Source organism: Serinus canaria, chromosome 2, assembly GCF_022539315.1.
Source record: "Serinus canaria isolate serCan28SL12 chromosome 2, serCan2020, whole genome shotgun sequence".
Classification (NCBI taxonomy): domain Eukaryota; kingdom Metazoa; phylum Chordata; class Aves; order Passeriformes; family Fringillidae; genus Serinus; species Serinus canaria.
The window spans coordinates 46,461,758-46,484,975 of NC_066315.1; the positions used below are offsets into that span (position 1 = coordinate 46,461,758).

Genomic DNA, 23,218 nt, shown 5'->3' on the forward strand with positions numbered 1-23,218 from the left:
AGCTGACTTAAGCTAGATGGGTAGAGACAGATAAAATGTATGTCACTCACAAAAAGTAACTTTGATTTTGATGTTTCAGAAGTGCCAAACCTTCCTGTAAAGCAAATTGTAGGAGAGGGCTTACATCCCAGCCACTAAATGCAGGTTAGATGTTTACCATAATTTCTCAGTTTTATTAACTTATGCAGACAAAAAGCTGGTATTTAATGCCTTTTGAGAGAACAGTTTGAATCCAATCCAGAATGCTTTCTTACATCAGTTTTGCCATCTGATATATCTTTGTTGTAATCTTTTTAACTCTTTTTGCTCCCACAAAATAAGGTAACTTGTATTCACCCCAATGAGTGATCAGTGTCAGCTTTGTAGGCAAGTGTAGGATGTTTCCCATAAGGTTACAGCTGGAGTCTCATGGGTCACAGACATCTTTGTATTACCACTACCTGTGCAATGGGTAACAATGGTTGAAATTCTGGGCCCCCTGCAAAATCAGCTAGAAATTTACTATAGCAAGTTCAATTTGCAGAATTTTGCAAGAACCCTCCTTTGATATTGATATCCTGCCTTGGCTCCATATTTTTTAGGATAACCCCATTCATTAGCAAGAAAGAACAAAAATAAGAAGAGATAGGCATGCATGTATTGTAATTGACTGTAATTTAAGAAACACTGCACTTTCCAGAGGCACTTAATGGGGTATAGAAATCTAACAGCATTATCAGAACTAAGCCAATGGCTTTGTTCAGGTTCCCATTAACACTGTTTCACAAACATAAGGTGCAGTTTTTTATCCTCAATTTCTTCTCTCTCTCTCTCTTTTTGGTGCATTTTGTCTTATCTTTTTATCAGGCTTGGAAATTTCATGGGATGGCGACAGTTTTGTGGAAGTCATGGCTGCACCTCATCTGAAAGGCAAACTCTGTGGTTTGTGTGGCAATTACAATGGGCACAAGCGAGATGACCTGATTGGGGGGGATGGGAATTTTAAGTTTGATGTGGACGACTTTGCTGAATCCTGGCGCGTGGAGTCCAATGAGTTCTGCAGCCGCCCGCAGAGGAAACCCCTACCCGAGCTCTGCCACGGGACAGTCAGGGTGAAACTCCGAGCTCATCGGGAATGCCAGAAACTCAAAGCGTGGGAGTTCCAGAGCTGTCATTCAACAGTGGATTATACCACGTTTTACCGGTAAGCGTGGCTTGCTGGGGAGGGAGGTACTAGGTTACTGTGTGATAAGAAAAACCAGGTAGTAGGCCCAGTTTCAGTAGCACTTGAACACATGTTGAGATATGTTTGCTAAGAATTAATATACAAGTTTATATTATGGGAGGTTTTCTGTCCAGAACCAGAAGATGGTCCTGAGCAAATAGACTTGAACAGCCGACAGTGAGAAAGGCAAGCAGGCCTGTGATAACCTAGAGAAAAAGTACTTTTGGAGATTGAAGAAAAAGGGGGAAGAGACTTCAAAACATTTTTGTAAACTCTCTCTCATTTCAAACTCAGTTGTAAAGTTAAGGCTGACTTCAATTACTATTGCTTGTGGTCCACAGAAGTGTGTCTTCCCAGAAACATTTTGGAAATTACTTTATTAAAGCAAGAATATTAAATATGTCTAATTCCTCTTGTATGGTGTGGTTTGTGGGTTGAGAATTTGAAAGGGGAGCGTTTACAAAAAATTCCATGCATGGCCTGTCTTGCCCTGGGAGAAAAGAAAGACAGATGAAGATCTAGAACCCTTGTCTGAATTAATTATTTAAGATTTTTTTAATCTTTAGAATGGTTTAAGTCTAAGCCACAAAGACATATTTTCTTTTCTTTGGTTGGCATAAGTTTATTTACCCCTCACTCAGTAAATACAATTGTCTATTCTCTGGATTGCCTGACATAAAAGGTAAGAGCAAGCTGAGTCACAGTTGTATGATTGTGGATGAAGCTGCCTGATCTCTGTGCTCCCAGCTTTCCCCACTTGGTCACATTCACTATTTGATTTCCAAGGAAAAGCTTTCTAAAATGATTCAATTTCCCTTATGAATTGCCTTTCCTCCTTATTTATATTGAGACAGAAAGACATTTATCTAAACCAGCAGAATACATCTGAGACTGGGAAATGCTAGAAGAAGACATATAGCTTGGCTTGTAGTCTGTGTGCCTCTGCACTTATTTTGCTATGGTGTATCCCTGTGATAGGAGCCTAAAAGCAAAGAGTAAAGATTATATTGTGTGCAGGTTATGATACTTTATCTTTTCCAATGGCTGAAGGCACAACAGAGAGTACTAGAGAAGCTAACACACAAACAGATTCTGTTGAATGCATTTCAGCAACATTCCCATCTCACTTCCATTGTCCTTTAAAGGTAAGTGGTGACAATGCAAATGGAAAACAGGTGCAAAGAGATTTGTTTAATTTTGCAGTGGATTTATTTTTTCCTTTTTTAAAGTAGCTCATGATTAATTTAGTGCAATACACTTCCTGACACCAGAGCAGAAAGTGATTTATATTTTGGCAACAACAGTCAAAAAAATTCTACATGCTTGCACTCAAGAATTACCATAGAGCTTTTCTGTTTCTTTAAAATGATATCTAATGTTTGTCCTGGAAAGGCAACGAAATCAAGCAAGTATTTAATTTGTGTTCTTTTGTAGAAAAGTGTATTTTTCCCTCAGGAAACGTTACATTAAAATGACCATCATATTTTGTCAGAAGTAGCTGTTGTTTCCATTTCGATGTTGCTAGCTGTTAAAATGCTCAACTTCCACCATAGGAATGAAGATAAACTATAATTTATAGCTAAATTATGGTATGTAATAGAATGCTGCTTCTTGTTAGAAACTGATAAAGTTGTAGCAAGGAATTTTGTCAGTGACCATAGCTATTTTTTGTACCGGGAAGTGTCCGCAAGGAGGTAATGATTATGGGACACACATTCAAGAAAGATTTGCATTTTTCATTAATTCTGTTCAAAGAACTTATTACTGGTGATGTGCTTTTGCAGGAGATTTAGATTTCCATTGAAATAAATACAAATTAACATAGCTTTTAACTGAGGTTTTTTTTAGTCAATGTTCTCTAATTTCAGGGTAAGTTTAATTAAAATTTTTAAAATTCTGCTTTTTTAACTCTGAGCAGGCTCTTAGCAGTAAGAAAACAGAGGAGGCAGAATGATAGGGTTAGATTATTTTTTTTTCCTCCCAATGTCCTCATTGAAATGAATAGCTTCTTAGTTTTCACCCTCTAACATTATTATGGAATTTTTCTATTTGAAATACTACATTTTCAAGAGTTAACCTTTCTTGGTCCTTTTTGCCTGTACTACTGACATTGCTTCATTTTCATTTTGCTGCTCGAGTAGTGATCTGCTATTAATAAAAATTCTCAGAAATAGAAATAAACTCAGCAGGAACATTAGGAATTAGGGTGTGTTTTCTCCAAATACCAAAAAAGGCAGTGAACAATGCATTGCAAACTTTTGTTTGACATTGTGTTACTGAGGAGATTTATGTGAAGATATCTCAAATTCATTTTAAATCTCATTCTTTTTACAGCTGTAGTTTCTCCTTTTGTGAGCCATCCAAAAAACATATAGTGTGATTGTCATGACTGTTAAGTGAAAAAGATATAGTTCATGTTTTGGAGAGTAGAGATCTAGCTGCATGTTGACTCCTGTGCTTGACCTTGAGAGATCTTGACACCTTAGGTTTTGCACCTTGACCTTAACCCTTTTTTTGTGATGTTGTGACTTTGGTGACTTGTGTTTCATTGTAAAGCATATGGCAGAAGAAAGTACAATGTAAGCGTGTGAGAAAAGATTTTGAAATAGTTCTGACTGCAGACTAACAAAATTTTGCACCACTTTTTAAGTTCTTTGTTTTGTAACTAAACACATTTTATGGTTTTTTAAATTGTGGTTTTCTTTGTTTAGTTTGGGGCTGGTATTTTTTGTTTGTCTTTAATGCATTTCTAGTTGTTCAGTACTCATGCGTAATACTCTAAAAATAACCCTTTGGGTTCAACTTTTTGGAGGCAAATTCATTAAGCAGGGAAACTATTTTGAATTTCTAGGAGATTTTGGTAAATCCTGTGTGAAGAAGAGATTAGCAGTTAGTGTCATCACCATTGCCACTTGTCTATTTTGGTATTTCATTATGGCTAACCTGCCTAGAGTGGTCCTTGAAAAAAAGAAAAAGGTTAAAGAAAGTTATCAAGGTTACTGAGTGTCAAGTTGTAGGCAAGATATTTAAACCATCTAGGCAATAAAGCTGTTACTCAAACTCCTGAAACTGCTCTTGAGTATAAGCAGAACTAAAAATAGGTGATGCTATCTCAATGTCTTGTGATGTTGTTAACAAAAGAAGATCTATCACATTATTGGGAAATAATGATGATTTGGGGATCTTGGGGAGCTTGAAAAAGGAGAAGAGGACTTTCTGTTCTCACCAAACCCTTTCCCATGGCTGATCTCGTAGTGCATCTTTGAGCTGTACTGTAGCATGGGCCTGCAGGTGACTCCAGCAGGTGAGGCCAGGGAGCAATAAGATCATGCAGGGCAGGTCACCAGTGTGACCCCATGCCTGCTTTGCTTGGTCATGACTGACACCTCTCAGGAGCCTCCTTGAGAGGAGCAGGGAGCCCCTACCATGGGTCTACGGACTGCAGTGAGAGAGTCACAGCAATGCTGCTTTATGCAGGGAGAAAGGTGGCTGCAGGAGACACTGTAAAGGAAGACACAGGACTCATACTCCCTGAACACCTGCCTTCATTAGCATCCGTGACTTTCTAGTAGCTTGGTGGGGTCTTTTTTTTTTAAGCAGTTGCATCAATGGATTTGGAACGGATTTGACATCGACATGATATCAGTATATCACCCATCTCTAATACACCTACACAGCTGCTGAGCTCATAAATGACTAATTAGACAGTGCTTGAGTCTCTCACTACTGCCACAACTTTTGAAAAAATTCAGTTTCTGGTTTTGCTGTGCAGTAGATTTTTCTATTTCCCATTGGAAAATTTGTGTCCCTAACTCTTAAGAGAAGTATTTTTATGATTATTACTCTTCCTATTATTAATATATATTTTTGCTATTGTTATTATGTTTCAGCAGGCAATAGCACTCTGAATATTTGATTACTCTTTTTCTCTTTTGTAATTGTCCTGGGATGTGTTTTTCTCTTAAACATTTTAATCATCAGTATTTTAGGGCAAGCAATAATTAACATACTAATAGCATCATTTGTTTGAATCTGTAATCACATGCATTTAATAATCGCAAATCTACTTTATTGCAATTCTTGACTTAAATGTTCCTTGTGATGTGGTGACATTACTTCATCTGTAGTTCTGGGTTAATCAGTTAATGAGTTTCTGTCTCAGTTAACCTCTTAACTTTATGCAGTTAACTGCTGCAGTCTTGCAATTTTTCTAAAAATTTCCACTTAACTAGAGAAGATATTCCTGCTTGGAGTTGAGGCATAATTTGCAATGTTGTGTAGCCTGTTAGATCTCCGTTATTACGATTGGCAGTGACGGCATAAAATGGCTGCAGAGAACATGTGAGCATTGCAAAGATATTTACAAACTGTTTGAAAAATGGGGACCAAAGGTTTGTGGCTTTGAAGCAAAAGGTTTGAAGGTCTTTTTCCCTGTTAACAATGATGTCCAACAGCTGTAAAATTCATGTGGTTATGCCCATGTGTTCACTCAGCAGGATGGTACAAAAGAAATGTATGCTGAAGAATGACTTAAGAAAATCCTGTTTCAAGTGTTTAAGGGGTGGATGGAACTGAGATCTCTGGAACCCTCAGTTTACTGCCAAGGTGCAAATTACAAAATTCTCCCCACAAGTTTTTCAGGTTCTGGCTATGAATTAGGGCACAGCAGTTGCTCTGGCTGAGGCCAGGCTGCTCCAGGGCTCCTCCCTGGTGTAAGTGCAGGGCAGCTGTAGCTCTTAGTGCTCACCAGGGTGACTCCTGTCCTGGCTCCTGCTCCTGAACCAGCCTCCACATGTGTCTTTCCAGCCACCCCAGGGCAGAGCTGGCCTGTGTCCCCCTTCAAGACAAAGCCAGTGGTGTTGGCTCAAGAAAGGGACTGATGGCATGAAACTGTGACTGGTCCCCTTACAGACCTGGCACAGAGCGGGGGTTGGCTCTTGCTTCTGCTGGCCCTTGTGCTGAGGAATGGATATTTCTGCGCCTGTCAGACTATCTGCCTGAAGCTGGCCCTGAGTCTGGGTACTAGCAGCAGTGTAACCACAACAGAGAGGAGCTCAGGATGAAACAATTTATTCAGCGTCTTGGGCAAATTGTCATGGAGCAGCTGCACAGCCCAGGGAACTTCTGGTTAGAAAGGAATTTAAACATATTTGAAACAATTATTGTTTCTTTTTTTATTTTTAAGCAAATCTGCATGAGGATGTGAATTTTCTATGAATCACAGAATCACAAAATGGGTAAGGTTGGAGGGGACAAGAGAGGGGTCATCTGGTTCAACCTCCCAGCTCAAGATGCATCATCTTAGTATACATGGCACAAAATTGCATCCAGAGGGCTCTTGAATATGTCCAGTAAGGCAGACTCTGCAACCTCTCTGGGCAATCTGTTCCAGTGCTCAGTCCCCTGCAGAGCAAAGAAATTCAGGTGGAACTTCCTGTCCATCAGTTTCTGCCCACTGCCTCTTTTCCTAGTGAATTGCACCTAGAAGAGCCTGGAAACATCCTCTTGGCACCCCACTTTTAGATATTTATACACATAAGTGAGGGTCCCTTTGAGTTGTCTTGAGGCTGAACGGGCCCAACTCCCTCATAAGAAAGACACTCCAGTTCCCCAGTCCTTGTTGCTTCCCCGGATCTGCTCCAGGAGCTCCGTAACTCCCTTGTAACTAAGAGCCCAAAGCTGGGCACAGCACTCCAGATGAGGCCTCACCAGGGCTGAGTAGAAGGCAGGATCACCTCCCTCGACCTGCTGGCAATGTTCTTCCTGATGCACCTCAGGACACCCCTCGTCTTATGGGCCACAAGGACACACTGCCAGGTCCTTCTTTGTAGAGCTACTTCCCAGCAGTTTGGCCCCCAGCCTGTGCTGGTGCATGGAGTTATTCCTCTCCAGGCCCAGGACAAAAACACTCAGTGTTAACTTGTGCATTTTGTGTAAGGCTGTGTTTGAAATACAGGTAAGAGGCACCATGTCTTAGACTGTTGGTAGCTGACAGTGACAGAAAATGGACTTTGTTGTGTCAGTGCATTTTGGGATTTCTAGGAGCAAGCATCAAACTGTCCTGCCTATATGCTAATGGTAAGGAGTACTGCAAAACTACTGCATATATGTAAAATGTCCACTGTTTTAAGACCTTTCCTTGAAGTATCTTTCATCTGATATAGCCAAGAGTGAGTGAGTTCAAGCTGCCAGAAAAATACTGTTTAGATGTAAAGATTAGAAGTTTGGATTTGGACAAATGGGTTGAGTGGTCAAAAAAGATAAATCTATAGCCAAGCTGAGCTCAATTATCTGCAGATCATGATTCCTCTTCATCTTTCCCACACCCCTGACCCTGGTGGGGTATTTTTCATGTAACCAAGTCCCATCCACTTATGTCTGTTTAGAAAAGTACCTCAGGAATTTGGGGCTAGAAAACATTCTTCTCTTTGTATCAGTGGTTATTACAGCTGTAAAACATCGAAGCAGTGCCAGAGGATTCACAGATGTCTCCTTTCCTGTTGAGGTATTGGGATTCAGTGGGGGAAGGGATTAAGGTGGAGAGGGCTCCAAAATCTGACAAAACAGTGGTGTTGGATAGACACCATTCACCTGGGGCTGTCCATAGCTTGCTTCCCGCTGAGGAGTGCATGCTTCCCCTTCTACTTCCCTATATGGAAATTTTTTTTTTTTTAAAAGTAGAGATCTATTATAGGAAAACCAGATGAAGCAGCATACTATTATGTGATTAAACCTCTACAAGTTTCCTTTACTTCAAAGGATGGCATTTCCGGAATGTATTTGTTTTGCTTATGTAATTACATGATCACAACTCTACCTGTCCTTTTACACTGAATGAAATGTTATTTCCTACTTTTTTTAAGTGCATTATGAGGCTTCATTTCCTACTTTTCCAGAAAAGAACTTTCTTTGTCATTATCATGACAAAGATATATAGAGAATTATGATGAAAACCTGCTTCTGCCTTGTAAAATTTCATTTCTTTCTTGTGTACTACCTGGCTCAATGAAATTCAAGTCAGGTGTTTCATAACTGATTGCTGTCTTCCTCATTGTCCATTGTCTGACGAATGTGAGACTCTGCATGTGAAACTGTAAGGTCAGTTTGAGGCAGAAATGATCCTGAAGGATGGTAGGCACTATGGAGTATGGAGTAGGGAGACATCTAACAGAAATGCAGGGTATGCCTAATGCCCTTATCATTTGTCAATATGGACTGCATTCTTAAAGCTTGTTGTTGCTGGATTACTTTTAATAGAGGTTTGGTAGTTTGGTGTTGCTTTTTTTCTACAGTGCCTTGATGTCATGAGGTACAATTCTGATTTATTGAAGTCAATGGGAATTTTGCTGTATTTGGGTGACAAGTTTTCATCATTATGAATTTTCCTGTCCCAGAAAGCTGTATTACAGTAATCTTTGCATCAGTTAGTAATCCTTGTTTTGTCTTCCCACCATTTGCTGTACCACAGGTAATTTCAGAAAGGTTCAGCTAGTTGTTTCATTAGCATTCTTTACTGGGGTAGAGAGAAGAAAACACATTCAAATCTGGACACCATATCCTGTTTGCTGGTCTTTTTTTTCCTAGGGAAAAACTAAAGGATGACTTTCTAAGGCAAAAAACCTAATTTGTCTGGACACAGGCGACTAAGAAGTTTGTTCTGTGTTTTGCTCACTAGAATTCACTTGTGGTTCTTTTTTCTTTTCTGTAAGGAACTTGTAGAAAAAAACCCGCAATGATAGGTCTGCTGTCCCTCACATTTTTCAAAGCTTGTTTGATAGTCTTTAAAACATGCTCTAGGAATAATTTCTTTAATCTAGAGTTCACCATCATAAATATTACAGCTACACTATTCAAATGCCACTATTTCACACTGAGCATGAACATGCTGTAGGACTGCCATGGTGAAATACAAACACATCCTTGTTGCATACACTAATATATAGTTTTTGAAAGAGCTATTTCCTATTCTGGAAAGCACCACTGATGTTTCAGTATTATAATAAAATGCATGATGTTTAAAAAGAGAAGAGAAGGTGAGGAGAGGAACTGTAGAAAAACATAGGGATATCCTCCCTTGTAGAAATATTTTAAAAATATTCCACCTACCAGTTGGTACAACTTAATCCATTGCCAAAGAAAAAATATCTGCTCCTCTGCAGTATTTCTTTTTAGCTGCAAAAAGAAATCCTATTTTTGGAGAGATGCTATTTGCGAAAGTTTTAAGCATCGTCAGAGGAAACCACCATGTCTCTGTCAGGTACCACAGATTTTTAACTACAGCTACTACAAAATCCAAGACCTCTGTTTGATCTCATTTTAATTAACCTCTAAGACAGGTTCTCAGCAGGGTTTTTTTTGCAAATTTGTTTTAATTTAATTTTAGCTTTTTATGTTTTAAGCTTTATTGCAGTCTTGACTTTAAATAAAATGCAGAGATGCTTAGCTGATGGCAATACGTCTATTTCTGTACATAAATAATTCAAGAAACCAACCCATTAGATCTCATATTCTGCCTTAAGGAGAGGTCAGTAAGTGTTGCAAGGAAGAGGAAACTCACCCATATGGTACCTGGCCAACTGTACCATGTCATAAATGGAGGAGAAATCCTTTCAGGCCCCTGAGATGATCAGTTTACATCTCTATAACATGATATTTTAATTACCTTTCCTTTAGCATGGATAACTGCAAAGCTACTATATTTCAGTTCCTATTTTAAGCCATCTGCAGTATATCCTACCTGATTAGACACACAGCAAAGATGAGCAAGGGTGTTTGTTAGCAGACAAATGAGATGAATTTGTAGGAAATGTTTTAATAATAAGCTTAACCTAATCCTCCTGTTATTCTTATGAGTTCATTTATATTTCTGGCAAGATAACCAGACAAAGCTGGACATGAGCTGTGACTACCACAAAAAAAAATCTGTAGAAAGCTTGCCTGAGGAAGGTTTCTTCAGCTCCAAGGAACTTATCAAGCTTGCTCTCCCTGTATTTTGGAGAGCTGAATTGCTGCACATGAGGGGTCCATTCTAGAGACATTTTATGGGTTAGATTTAACTGAAAGCTTTCTTGTGGGTGTTTTTAATAGTTGCAGATTTTTCTTTGAGTTTTGCTGTCTTGTTTTCTCAATCTCACAGGGCATCCAAAAAATCTGGGATGTTCCCAGGCTTTGAGATCTCTGTAGACCTCTGCATTATGTCAGCTTTTAAGTAACTGTCTGTGGTATAAAGCAGCAATCCGGAGTATAGGCAAATCTCCTTCTTTCCTGTCTGTCCCCATAAGGGATTGCTGTACTGAGAGGTGTATGAAGATCCCATACTCCACATTTGCTCTCTCAAGTGTACAAACTACTAGTGTGTAAAGCAATTAACATAAATAAATTATTTTATTTTTTTATTTAAGTATAAAATATTTAATTAAAATAAATTCATTATTCAAGCTTCATTTTTCTATCATCACAGCACATGAAGGAATCAGAATTTCACAGGACTTTTGATTTACACAGTGCCTCAAACAAACACAGCACAATCAATTTTGGCATCCTCTCCCTTTGCTATTCAACCTGCAAAATGTTTGCACCCAAGGCAGTGAAGCTCTGGGAGCAAGAGCAGATTGAGCACCAGGCATCAGCAGTGAGATGAGAGACTAATGCAGCCCTTGATTAACTGTGAGCACACAGGTCCTACATATAGGGCTGGGCAAGTTCTGGTGAGGACTTGGGACATGACAACAAAAGGTCCTGACCCACCATGGAAAGTTTTAGCACCTAAGGATTATTGTACCCTCGGGCATAGCAGCACCAAAGCAAAGAGCAGACTCAATGGGAGCAGACAAAAATGGTGCCACAGGTACTTCTGCTTATCCAACAGTGTGTATTTATCCATCTTAAATGTTTGCTACTGCAATCCCTAATCTTGGGTAATGCGTGGGTATGTGTGTTGGGTTCACCCACTCTTAAACTATTGAGATGCCTATTGGAAACCAACGCGTGGCTGTGCTCCCATAATTAACTCTCTCTGGTGGATTCATCAGAGCAGACACAGACTTACAGAGTTAGCCAGTGTCATCCTGGAGCAGGGGTAGAACTAAAATGCCACTGCATCCAAAGTACACTATGACAAGTACCTTCCTCTCCCAAAGGGAGCAGTAGGGTTATATTTTAACCTGAAGTAGAGGGATGTACATATATGAGAGCAGGTGCTGTGAGTTCACTGCTTCATCATGAGTCTCTCTCTGACTCTTCCACTTAAGCCAGCTGAAATTAAAATTGTTGATGAATGTGCTGGGAATACTGAAGGGAGTTGGAGCCATATGTTTTCTTGCATTATGGGGTATTCCTACAACTAACATTCTGTTTACATAATATTCCTGAAACATAAAAGCTAAAATAAATCTGGCATGTGAAAATTAATAACAAGTAATTTCTCTTATGATAACTCCAGAGGAAGCTGTTGTAAGTGTTAAGGTATTCAGACAGCTGATTTTTGTACATCAGCTCTCAAATGAGGTATGTAGTTTACAGAGAGTGAGTGCTTAAGGTTATGTAGCCTATGAGTACATGAAGTAAGACCTTGTTGAGAATGGTGGATACTAAAGCAGCAAAGAAAAAGATTACAAAGTTCATTTCCTAAGTGCTCCTTCTTAGCACTTTACATTTTCAAATCACAGTGTAAACATTTAATTCTCACTGTACTCAGGTTTGAAGTTGTTGAAATTAAGAAAAGACTTCTTTGCTGTGCAGGAAGCCAAGAGCAGAGTTGAGATTAAAATGCAAAAATGCCTGGTTCCTGGCCTCAAGCTCAAGTCCTTCTGATGGGATTTAAGAGGTTTCTCATGCACAAAAAGTGTATTGTTTTATTCTTGTCAAAGCAAAAATTCTCAAACTTTCAGAAAAAAGCATTGCTAGATTTTTAAGACACTAAATCTTCTCTGCTCCTTTAAGGCCCAGTAGAGATGACAACCTCATTAATATTCCATTTAGCAATGTTTCTTTGGCAAGTAAAAACCTTAAAATAAGTCAAAAATCTAGTAATGAATTGAGGCATGGGCTATAAAACACTTGCATTTGGAGCAGGAGGAGACAATATGCAAGAAAATCCCCCTTGAACTTTGTGTTCAGATATCAAAGATTTGGCTGAGGTTTGAAAACCCATTTTTGTTGTTCTGCTCATCCATCTGTCTACATGGATTTTCTCTGTTGTGTTAATTTTTCATCCCATTGTTCATGAAAAAGAATTTCCATACTCCTTGGAGTACGACAAGGTGATGACATAGGTTATAGATGTCCTTGTTGTCCTCAAAGGATGATGTAAACTTTCAGTAATTTTAAGATTTGCTGTAGTTATAGAAAACATTTTCAAAAACATCTTATGGACTTGTTGGCATGAAGGAATACCCTTTTTGGCCTTGTGTCTGAAGGCAAAGACTGTTTGCTGACAGTATAGAGAAAGATCACCAATATATCACTACAAGGGGTTGAGTGTTGTTTGGTAATCAGAAAAGAACTTAAAGAGATCCCACAAAAAAGTGCCTATTTTATCTGCCATTGAGCTTGTTAATATGACCTCACTTTACAGAAGGCCCAAATCTTCACTGCAACTGTTAGCAGTAAAGATCTGACTTCAAAATATCCATTAGCCCAAAATCAAAATACACTACACTGGCATTTCAGCCCATTTTTAAGGGATATTTGGTTTGTATTCCATCTCTAACTCACCTGCTCTGATTTCCAGATCGTTTGTCTCTTTGCTTAGTTTGATCTCTACAGTCATTTCAAACTGGTATCTGCCGATACCCTGCAGAAGCAGAATGCAATTAACAGGCATCTGTGAGCTGTGTACTCTGCACAGCTGGGTGAGATCACACCAAACATGGTGGCAGAGAGACACCAAAGGAACAAATTTCTCTGGCAGGGTGTACTCTCATAAGTCTGTGCTTTCTCCCAAGATGTCTAGACTGCTGCCCGACTTGACATAATCTATTCCATAGCCATAGTCCATATTGCGTGGTAGCCAGTGATATCCCTGGCCAGGATTCCCATCTGGCTTTTGAGGCAAGGAATTTACACTGCATGGTTCTTTTTATCAGCTGTATGCAAACTGTGCACTATAGCCCCAAGAATTTTCTTTACCTGGGTCCTTAATTTCTCTTTGTCTCTCAGTGCTGTTCATATTTCTTTACAGATGATAAAGGAACACTTTTTAGTTATGGAATACCACAGGGATTTTTGTTAACTTTCTCCATCTATAGATGTTGAAATTTTATATGGGAGAGGATATTTAACTGTACTACTGGAAGTAATAACATAAAAATATTTATTTTCATCACTGTCCTTGCAACAGATGGGGGCTACATTCAAAGCCATGCCAGGGTTTGAAATGTAAATACTCAGAGAATTGTTGGTGAAATATGTTTTACTTCCATAACTGAGATGGGAATGATCGACAGTGGTCTGTGCAGAATGTTTAAAAGCTTTTCCATATGACTAGGAAGTCAAGAGTTGATAAATTTCCTCAGTGTTTATAATTAAAACCCAGAAGAAGATATTAAACTTTACTGGTTTCTATGTTGTGGTCAATATTAAGATTTATTGACTGGAGGACCAATATTGACTGGAGGGTGGGGGGGAAAACGAGGCCTGATTTTTTCTTTTAAGACCTACCAAATCTGGATGGTGACTGAAAGCAGAAGGTTGCATGGTTTAGACATCCAATAGCAACTTATTTCAAGGACAAAAATTTGTTTGCCTTTCTGAAAGATTCCAAAGATTTTCTAATGTTTTTTTACAATGCTTTAGGAAAATTGATATTGCAGTAATGCTTTTAAGGGCTTTTGATTTGTGGAAATGCCCCTTTGACATGCAGTTGTTGGAGTTATGCGGAGTGCCTAAAAATGCTGGATTGGCAGCCTGAGGGAGAGAGTTTACTGTGTTGAGTTGGTAGAGTGTTGTGTGGGTGCAGTATGAGCAACAGCAACAGAAGTTTCTTGTGGTCTCTTACTGTTATGTTTCTAGCTCAGGGTGTGAAAGCACAGCTTGCTGAAGTCCACAGAATCATCCTTGTGTCTATCCAGTCCCTGACTGTCTCTGAATTACTGCAAACAAATGATGACTTTTGTGACATGAACTGCTCCTTCCTGAGAAGCATGAAAATGCACCTGAACTCATTCCAGGTCACCACTACTTATGCTTTTGTGTTAAAAGTTTTAGAATTTTAAAACATCAGATTGAGCCAGGAAAGTCAGAGATCAGAGACTGATCTCATAAACCAACTTATTACGTGACTATCAGTCCTACATACACAACATATGTATTTTTGCCTGCTCCTAACTGTTGCCTGAATTATACGCATTGCTAAAGAACTGAACACAGAAATTAATCTCTTGCAGATGCTGACTTGTGGCTGGCAGCATCCTTCATTTTCAGGCTTAAGGTACTAATAAAATGCTTAAGTCTGCTTTCCATTCAGATGTGAGAAAGTCATCCAGATTGACATGAACCAAGTCTTTGATTCATTTTTCTTGGTGGCGAGAGTGGACCTAGCTCATGTCTTGGGGTTCTAGACATGGTATTTAATGAAGTAGCCCAATAACCCAATCAACACTTAGATCCAGCAAAGTAATTTATCCAGCAACTTTTGCCACCTCCCTTCCCTGGCAGTTTGGAGCCCATCAAATTACATGTTCAGACTGAATTCAGGCTTCTTGGTGCCTCAGCAAAAGGATTTGTTATGAGCTGAGTGTGGAATGACCAAGAGAGGATTACTGTGCTTGTGTGCAGTAGGAACATAAACAAATTTTTAATATTGAGTGTCAGCTGCAAGAAAACCAGTTTTGTCTTAAGGTTAGTTGTATATCTGAAAACTGGCAGACACAAGGATTGGTTTTCAAGGCTTGTATTGGCATTGTCTTCATGACGCCTTACTTATGCTAGGAAAATGCATTATGTTCAGGTAGCTAGTGGGCAAACTGTTTTAACTTCTTACAGTTTACCTGAAACCAGTTGCCTCAATGTTAAAAATTTTTAGTGCTCTTTTATGTATCTTGTAAATATAAATGCTGTATTTCTGTGCAGTAATCCAAATGAAAGTGTGAAAGAATATATTCCTTTTTTTTTTTTTTTTTTTTTTTTGTTGACCATTTGTTTTCCCCTGTTGTAGTACAGGTGTGACAGTGATGGAGGAACATGTTTGCAGGTCTGTGGGGCTGCTGGAAAAAAGGTCCCTCCCAGGGCTGTTCACAAAGTGAATCATTAGCCTGACTGTAACAATAAATGCCATGACAGAGAACATGGAAGGATTTATCCAAAGGTCACATTCACCCAGAAGGTTACTCTGCTGAAAGAAGCTTGCAGCTGTGTTAAGATTAAAGAGTGTCAGAGAACCATAATGTGTGTGATTTTTTTCACTCTGAGTAAAATATGAGCTGTTTGTCTAACAGCCCCAGATGAGGGATTCTAGTGTCAGACTGCCTAGGGGCTGTCATATATATTTCCAGTGGGTTTTTAGTGTTCAGGAATAATCTCGTCTTTGATACATTTATCTGACACATCCTAAACTCTTGTGATGCCCAGGAGGAGAGCTTTGTCCTGCTATTCCGACTGCTTTTAAGTCACTCAGAAAAGGGAAGCGTAGTGGGAACAACTCAGACAAGTAACTGAGGTCTAAGTTATGTCCCAGAAATGGAAGTAGTCCAAATGAAACACTCACCTTCTTACTTGAATATGCTGGTGGGCCAGGCTGTGATGTGATAAGCATTTTATCTGCAGCAACAGGCAGCTGCTTAGGTGTCTCATCACTGGTGGGCTTCAGTGTAAACCCTTGTGTGAGTTTTTATACATGCATGGAAGGACGTGGTCATGTAATTCAGTAAGTGGCAACACCTCTATGGTTAATCTTGTTAACCTGCTTCTTCTTTCATTGATAATATTTTAAAGTCAGGAGTGGTGTTATGAGTTTAATACTGATTTAGAAGCAAGAGTTTTGCCTTTAGTGGCATAGGGTATGCTGTAGCCCATGGTTGCACGAAGTCTCTTTGGTCTATCCTTAGCAGATTACATCGCTTTTCTCCTCCACTGCCAACAGTAAGCCTGCCTCTCTGCGCTCAGGTAGGACACCTTGAGCTTTCAGAATCATTCTCAGCAGTGGCAGTCCCCAGTAGATGCTGTGGAAAAACAGTTGTGGCACAGAGGGATATGGAGTGTTGCTGTACTGAATGTTCCTCATTCCAAGTAATTGTGGTTATTGTAGCATCTGTGGACAGTAAACAAATTAATCTTCTGACATGTTGCAGAAAACACCAGAGAAAAACCATGAGAAAGTTTTATATAATTTTAATAGTGCTTTGTAATTTCCTACCCACAAGTAATTTAATTTTTCATTAGAGGACTCGGCATTGGAAGTGCACATGTGGTGAACATGAAGGAGAAAAGATTTGCTGGTCTCTCCTCCTGGGTTTCCATTGTGAGTTGATTTTTCTGAAAACACTTTAGTGGCATTTTTTTACTTGTGTTTTATAGAAGCTTCAAGTGATCACCTCATGAGAAGTGGGCCCTACTAAGGACTGCACAGCAGTTATAGGCAAATATTTCAACAGCCCGGCAAGAACTCTTTAGCAGCCATTTAGAAGGTTTTGTATTTACAAGTGGGATTAAAAGTGACCTTGACTGACAGCTCTCTCAGCAATGTAGCCATGCTGGTTGTTTGGATGATATCTGAACCTGCTTTCTGACTCTGACTCCACATGGTTCTTATGTTGGCTTGATCTAGGGAGTCACATAAATGAATGTGGATTGTTATAAGAGATGGGTTTCCATGTATGATAGCTTTTAAATATGGAAAGTTGCCATGAAACACAACATGAGGAAAGAGAAAAACACCTGGGGCTGAACTGGTGTCATGTTTCTGTTTTACTTCTGAAAAACCTAAGATTATATTCCAATTGCACAAGATAAAATACCTTAAATTAGTTGCCTTAGCTTGAGCAGAGCTCCTAGAGGACCTTAATCAAAGCAAAGCACTCAGCTTTTGACAGAAACCCCAGAGCTTTTTGTTGTTTGAGGGGTTTTTTTTCACTTGTTTAATACAAAGGTGATTCAATCCTAATGGAGAGCAGTCACTGTAATGCAATACTTCTCTGTGTTATTATGCTATTAAGTAAAAAACCTGTAAGTGGTGCAGTAGTACTCTCAGCTGTAGCCTAGTTAGATACAGGAAAATACCTGAGTCCCATTGTAAGGAAGTGGTCCCTTTTCTTCAGGTCGTCTTGGTCTTTCATTTTCAATCTTCAAAGCTTTTAGTAAGCATAATTTTTTTAAAACCTTCCAAAATGTGGCTGATGTTTTGGAGGTGAGTGAATGGGAGGCATGAGGCTTGGCCCCAGCTCTGTCCTGTGTCACATCTGAACCACCCAGGAATACATCACTCAAAGTCTCAATATCTGAGAATGTGTCTTGGTTTCAAAAGACAGGTGTCTGCTAAGGAAGGCAGGAGCCGCCCTGAAATGGAAAATGTAAACCCTCTCCCTCTGAATTGCTATAAATTTTAAATTAAGGGGCTCTCAGGCAAAAATATAGGAGCAGGACAAACAGTTTTTTATTAGAGAAGAAAATTAAAAGATGAAATAAACAATTCAGTAAACCAAAACAGCACTGACAGAGTCAGAATACAACCTGACACCCTGTTGGTCAGGGTGCTGGTAGCAGTCCAATTGGAGTTGTGGCTGCAGTCCTCCTGAGTGTCAGGTGTGGTTCTGTTGGAGCAGGGATGTTGTAGAAGGGTGTAGTCTTCCTTTGAAGATCCAGTGGAAGAGGCAGCTGTTCCTTTGGGAAATCCAGTGGAGAAGCCATACTGGTGTTCCAGAAGCTCCAGATTATTTCTGGGTAGGAATGCTTGGCTCCTCCCTCTGGGTGGAGCATCTCCCAATGGGATGCTGTAGTTCTTATCAGTCATGCAGTGACATTCAAGAGCCTGTTATCAGCAGATGTCTCCCCAGAGGGAGGAGTGGTTGTGGCAGAGATAAGGAAAACTGCCCTCTTAACAGAAGACAACTGTCATACAGATGGCAAATAGAATACAATTTGCTTGGCAATCCAGGAGTATGCAAGAGAAAGCCTCCAAAATCAGAGAGAATTGGTTGTCAGGTGCTATGGTGGAGTCTCCTCTGACCTTTTGGTGCAGGTGGGTTATCAGTTGTGCAGGACATGGGCTGCCATTTAAACCACTGCTCATCAGTGCAGAGTTTTGCAGATGCACCCATTGCACCAGAGGCTGAAAATATGTGCCTGAACCATCCAGGCAACAAGTACTTCAAAATTTATTTTTATTCTCTTTTATAAACCCACTTCTTCTGTGTCTCTGGTACTCTAGCTTTATTGATGAATGCTTGCAAAAGAAGGAGCATAATAAAGTCTCTCTTTAGAAAAAGATTTTGAAGCAGTGACCTTCTTAACTTTATGTCACGGTTTCCATTTGCCATCATGCTTGTTGCAGTTTGAAATTTCCTGGCATCTTATCCATTGGCTCAACACTGAAGTTTTCACTTTTTTCTTCATTGCCCAGTTAGTGGGCAGTGACCAGGAATGTGCTTCTGAAGTGGCTTGCTCTGCTGCGTTTAGGTCTCCAATGAACCAACTCAACAGCTTTGCTAATGTCAGTGGGAGTGTAGCTGAAGAGTTATGTTTCATGGACAAAAATTGAAGAAGCAGACTATAAAGTTTAGATTTGACACCTTTTTCAGTTTGATGACTGGAGCAGAGAGGTTGGCCCCAGATTTCAGAGTCATTGTGAACTGAAGGTAGGAGGGGAGTCCAGTGCTGAGGGCAGCAGCTGGCCGCTTGATCTAGCAAGTGAGACATTTGCCACTTAGCTGATCTCTGGTGTCTGCATTTCCTGACTTGCATGCTGTGTGATTCCTGTGATGGTTGGAAACAGCAATAAAAGTGGATTTAGAATGAAAATATTCCATTCTGCCATGTGGTCTTTTAGAGTGCCATGGGTTTTCCTATGGAGGTTTCTGGGAAAAGGGCTGCTCCTGGGGCCGGAGGTGTTTACTTCATGTTGTAGGAATTTGCACTCCAACCAGAATATGAAGCTGTTGGAAGTTCCCTGGAGATAAGACCATGAGTGTGACTGAGAATGTCAAGGGGATGTCTAAATGGAGAAATTTACTTCGACTGCTGTTGTGTAAGTGGATATTTTTACAGGGACTGTCCCTTTGCAGGAGAGAATATGCAGAGAGCTAGGACTATGTATTGCCAGTTTTCCCGGCTCCAGGGATTACTCTCAGTACAAGCCTGTGGCAGGACAATTTCTGCTGGTCTCTTCCATCTTACATCAGCTGTAGGTCAGACCTTAATGGCGCATTTTTCATCTGTCTCATTGCAGGTGAGATGATTTGCTTGAGGCCACACCAGAAAATCACATCTATTTAAGATTAATAAGGAAGTGTTTTTTAAGCCTAGCCTAGACTGCTGTGCTACTGCGTGCAGTAGATCATAGGGTCTGTGAGTTCTGCAGCATAAAACAATAGAGGTATTTTGATTGGTAATGCAATAATATTAACAATAATTATAAGTACTTATAATGGGGAAGAATTATTCCTCTTAGCAAAGTTCTTCTATTTAGCCTTTAACCTGATATTTTCCTATTATGTCTTATGAATGGAAAAACATCTCTGGGTCACTTTATTGCACAGAAAACAGGAAAAAGAAAATAAGTGCTGGTATTGTCATCATGGTTGATGAAGTCTAGTCAATTTACAGATTTTTCACAAAGTTGCTGGAAATTACTGTTTTATTTCAGATTATAATATGGGATAGCACTTGCTGCTTCTGTTATCAAGAGAAACTCTGTGTTTTGAATGTCACCCTGACCCCCTGGATAGCTCAGGGCTGATTAATCTAAAATGATGCTGCCAAGACCTTGGGCCAGGGGAGTGTATGTCTGTAAAATCTGATAAATACTAGGCAAGTAATATGATTACAGTGATGAGGCAAGGGCATCTTCCACCTCTGGGCATATTCCCCATTGCTTTTGGAAGTCAGATGCAGCAGACTGTGCTGTGCTTCCCGCTGCAAAGGGCTGGGATTTGGGAAAGGCCAGTTAGAACATCTGCTGTGCTTCAGGCAGCATCGGAGGAAGCTCTAGGAAGCACGTGTACCCCAGAAACGTGATTTATGTATCGCTCTGTGGTCACAGAGTGTGATCTGTGCATTTTGTTCATCGTCATGAATGCACTGGAAGGAGAAATAAAAAGTGAGAGAGAGGGTCTGCTTCACTCAGATGGTCTGAGGCAAAGATTTGAAAGCAATGAAACACCTTGCAAGACAGAGCAATGGGGAAATCAGAAGGTGGTGTCAGGGCCAGCTCTGCCATCCCCCAGCTCTACCATTCCCCTGCTGAAGACATGATTTGTGAGTATGTGGGACAAATCACTTCCCAAATTGTTACCATTCCTGTGCCTCCCCATAAGTGAGTCTCAGAGGGGAAGGTGCAGGTTCCTTGGTTGGGTCTGCCCACTGCCATGAACTTGGAAAGAACAAACTTAAGACTTGGCAAAATTTCCTTCTTGCATCCCACACATGGGAGATCTGACTCTCAATCCACATAATTCAGCAACTGCCTCTGATTTGAATTGAGCCTGGGGCTAAAAGCTGTTTACATTCAGTGAGCAGTATGCAAATTAAATGAGATGGGGACTTCCCTCTGTTATTAGACATTTATATAAATAATTAGCAGCAAAGTGGTATCCCCAAAAGAAGCTATGTAAAGGGGCTGGAGTCTTTCCCCACCTGGATAATTTTTAATACTGGATCATTTTAATACTGTGAAAATACATTGCTTCCCTTCATTTCTTGTTAAATAGGAGATTTTAATGCTAGGGCTTTTATCTTGCCTGTGTTTTATAAGTGAAAAATGTAGGATATTTCACAAGTTAAAAAGCATACAAGATGCACAAACTTAGCAGGAAACAGATGGGGGAAATGGCATTTCAAGCTAGTCTGACTTTAAAAATTTTTACTGTAATAGCACATGGATGAAGGTTTGAGACTCCAGATTGCCCACTTACTTTTGTGTAAAATGAAATATGGAAACAGAACATGGAATGCTTCTGAGGCTTTATCTGCTGATCTCAAGCATTCGGGGCTGCTTGCTATCATTGCAGCTTCTGACTGGCATAAAACCCACCAGTGGTACAATGGCTTGTGGAGTTCATGGTGCAAAACCACAACGCTTTTTTGTGTGACCAGCTCCCTCCTTGCCTTGCAATTTGCAGTCCTTGGAGCATGTCAGCAATATATTTCAAATTTCCTCAGCTTTTGGATTCTGTTTGAATGTAAAGGGAAGAGCACTTTCATGAGAAGAGGAGGAGCAGTAGAAGCAGGGAGGGGATTGGAGGACTCCTTTATCTGGCACCACTATGAAAGCAGTTAAGGCCTGAGATTAGTTAACTATCAGACCACTACAGCTCCCTGGTGAGTGTCCCAAACCAACTGGCTGCCTAGCTGGAAAATGTGTCCACCCTGGCTCTTTGGTGCTGCTTGGCCAAGCTGCTCCACAACTGGGCAACGAGGGGCTGACCCCAGCCACATAGTCCTGGGCTCCAGTGTCCCCACCCAGAGGTTCAACCTTGCTGTTTTTCACAGCTCTTCTTTTTCCTCTTGCTACCATATTTCTAAAACAACAGGGGTTCAAAGCTGGGTTGAGAGAAGATGTGGTTTTCAAGTGATTTCTGAACATGGATACTAGCTCTGTGAAGGACCAGATGTAGAAGGGTTAGAGGAAACAGACTCATAAATTGTTGCTGCTGAGACTGTGATCACATGTGATATTATTCCACTGCTGAAAACAAATATAATGTATTTCTGCTGAGCCAGGTTTGGGGTTAGGAAAGTTGGGTAGAGATTCTTGCCTGGGGCTCTCTGTGAATCTTCACTCTTTCTAGGGAAACTGAACTGATTTATAGTTGTTTCTGGAAACTAGAAGTGACCCAGTGTGGATCCAGAGGCAAATGTTCTTAAAACTGAGTGTTCCATTGTGCGTATGTGGCGATATGCATATGGGGGATGGAGGATGAGTTTAGTTTGTTACTAAGTTGGAACAGATGTCAGATCTGGGATTGGAGATTTAACTTCTTCTCCTTGTCTGGTGGAAACAATGCTGTCTTGTCATTTCAACTGTCAAGTTGGAGCTGGTGTGCAGCTTAGGTCTCAGCATTGTTGCCCTCTGAGCTCTGAGGCTGGTCTGAACTGGAAAGCAAAATACAATTCAAATGTTATGACCCTAAAAAAGCAAAATGGAAATTGATGTTGGGAACAAACATTGATACTTCTACGGCCAGCAACCTCCCACCTTACTACTATTCTTCTAAATGGGTCAGACTATGTGGGCAGCTTAATATCATATATAAAAAAGTAGATGAACTGCTTATCCTCTGTGTGATAGAATTGAAAATGAGTGATTTTTTAAGACTTAATCCTTCTATTCACCATTTTGAAATATGGCTAAGGAAAATCCTGTGTGAGTCAAACAGACAAAACCAGCATACAAGAGAAAAACTAATGAATGTACATACTGAAAGGGAACATTTTATTCTCCCCAAGTAATACATGCCATTTTATGGTTTATTTGAAATGAAGTAGTCAGTCCTGGCGGGATAGTGAGCTACTTGGCACATATGCTCAGTTGCATCCATAGAGAAAAGAAATAGCTCTTTCTGGAGAAAAGTCAGTTTGTGAGCATGAGAGAACTTTTTCAGAGCTGGTCATGCAGGATGAGACGTCAGAAGCAGGTGGTGCTGGCCAACCATACCTGGCATTACAGACAAACAGAATTTTACCCCAGGCTTCAACAGGCATGGAGTTATACCAAGACCAAGTGTTTCTGGAAAATGTTGACCATAAAAGAGCCTTCTTTTCTCAAGCCAGGCTGTGTCCTCCTATAACCAGCTTCTCAGGAGAAGGGAGAAGTTGGCCTAAGATTAACCACCACATGCCCAGCTGAGACCAACTCAGAGATGC

At 40.1% G+C, this 23,218-nt stretch overlaps 1 protein-coding gene across 3 annotated transcripts in view; it reads left to right on the top strand.

Annotated features, from left to right (window-relative positions):
• BMPER (BMP binding endothelial regulator) overlaps window positions 1-23,218 on the top strand; it is a 151,351-nt gene that overhangs the window by 104,814 nt on the left and 23,319 nt on the right. For all 3 annotated transcript variants that reach the window (XM_030235372.2, XM_018920694.3, XM_030235364.2), the window contains one exon: window positions 847-1,183. In XM_030235372.2, coding sequence (XP_030091232.1) covers window positions 847-1,183 — 337 coding nt within the window. The remainder of the gene's footprint in view (window positions 1-846; window positions 1,184-23,218) is intronic.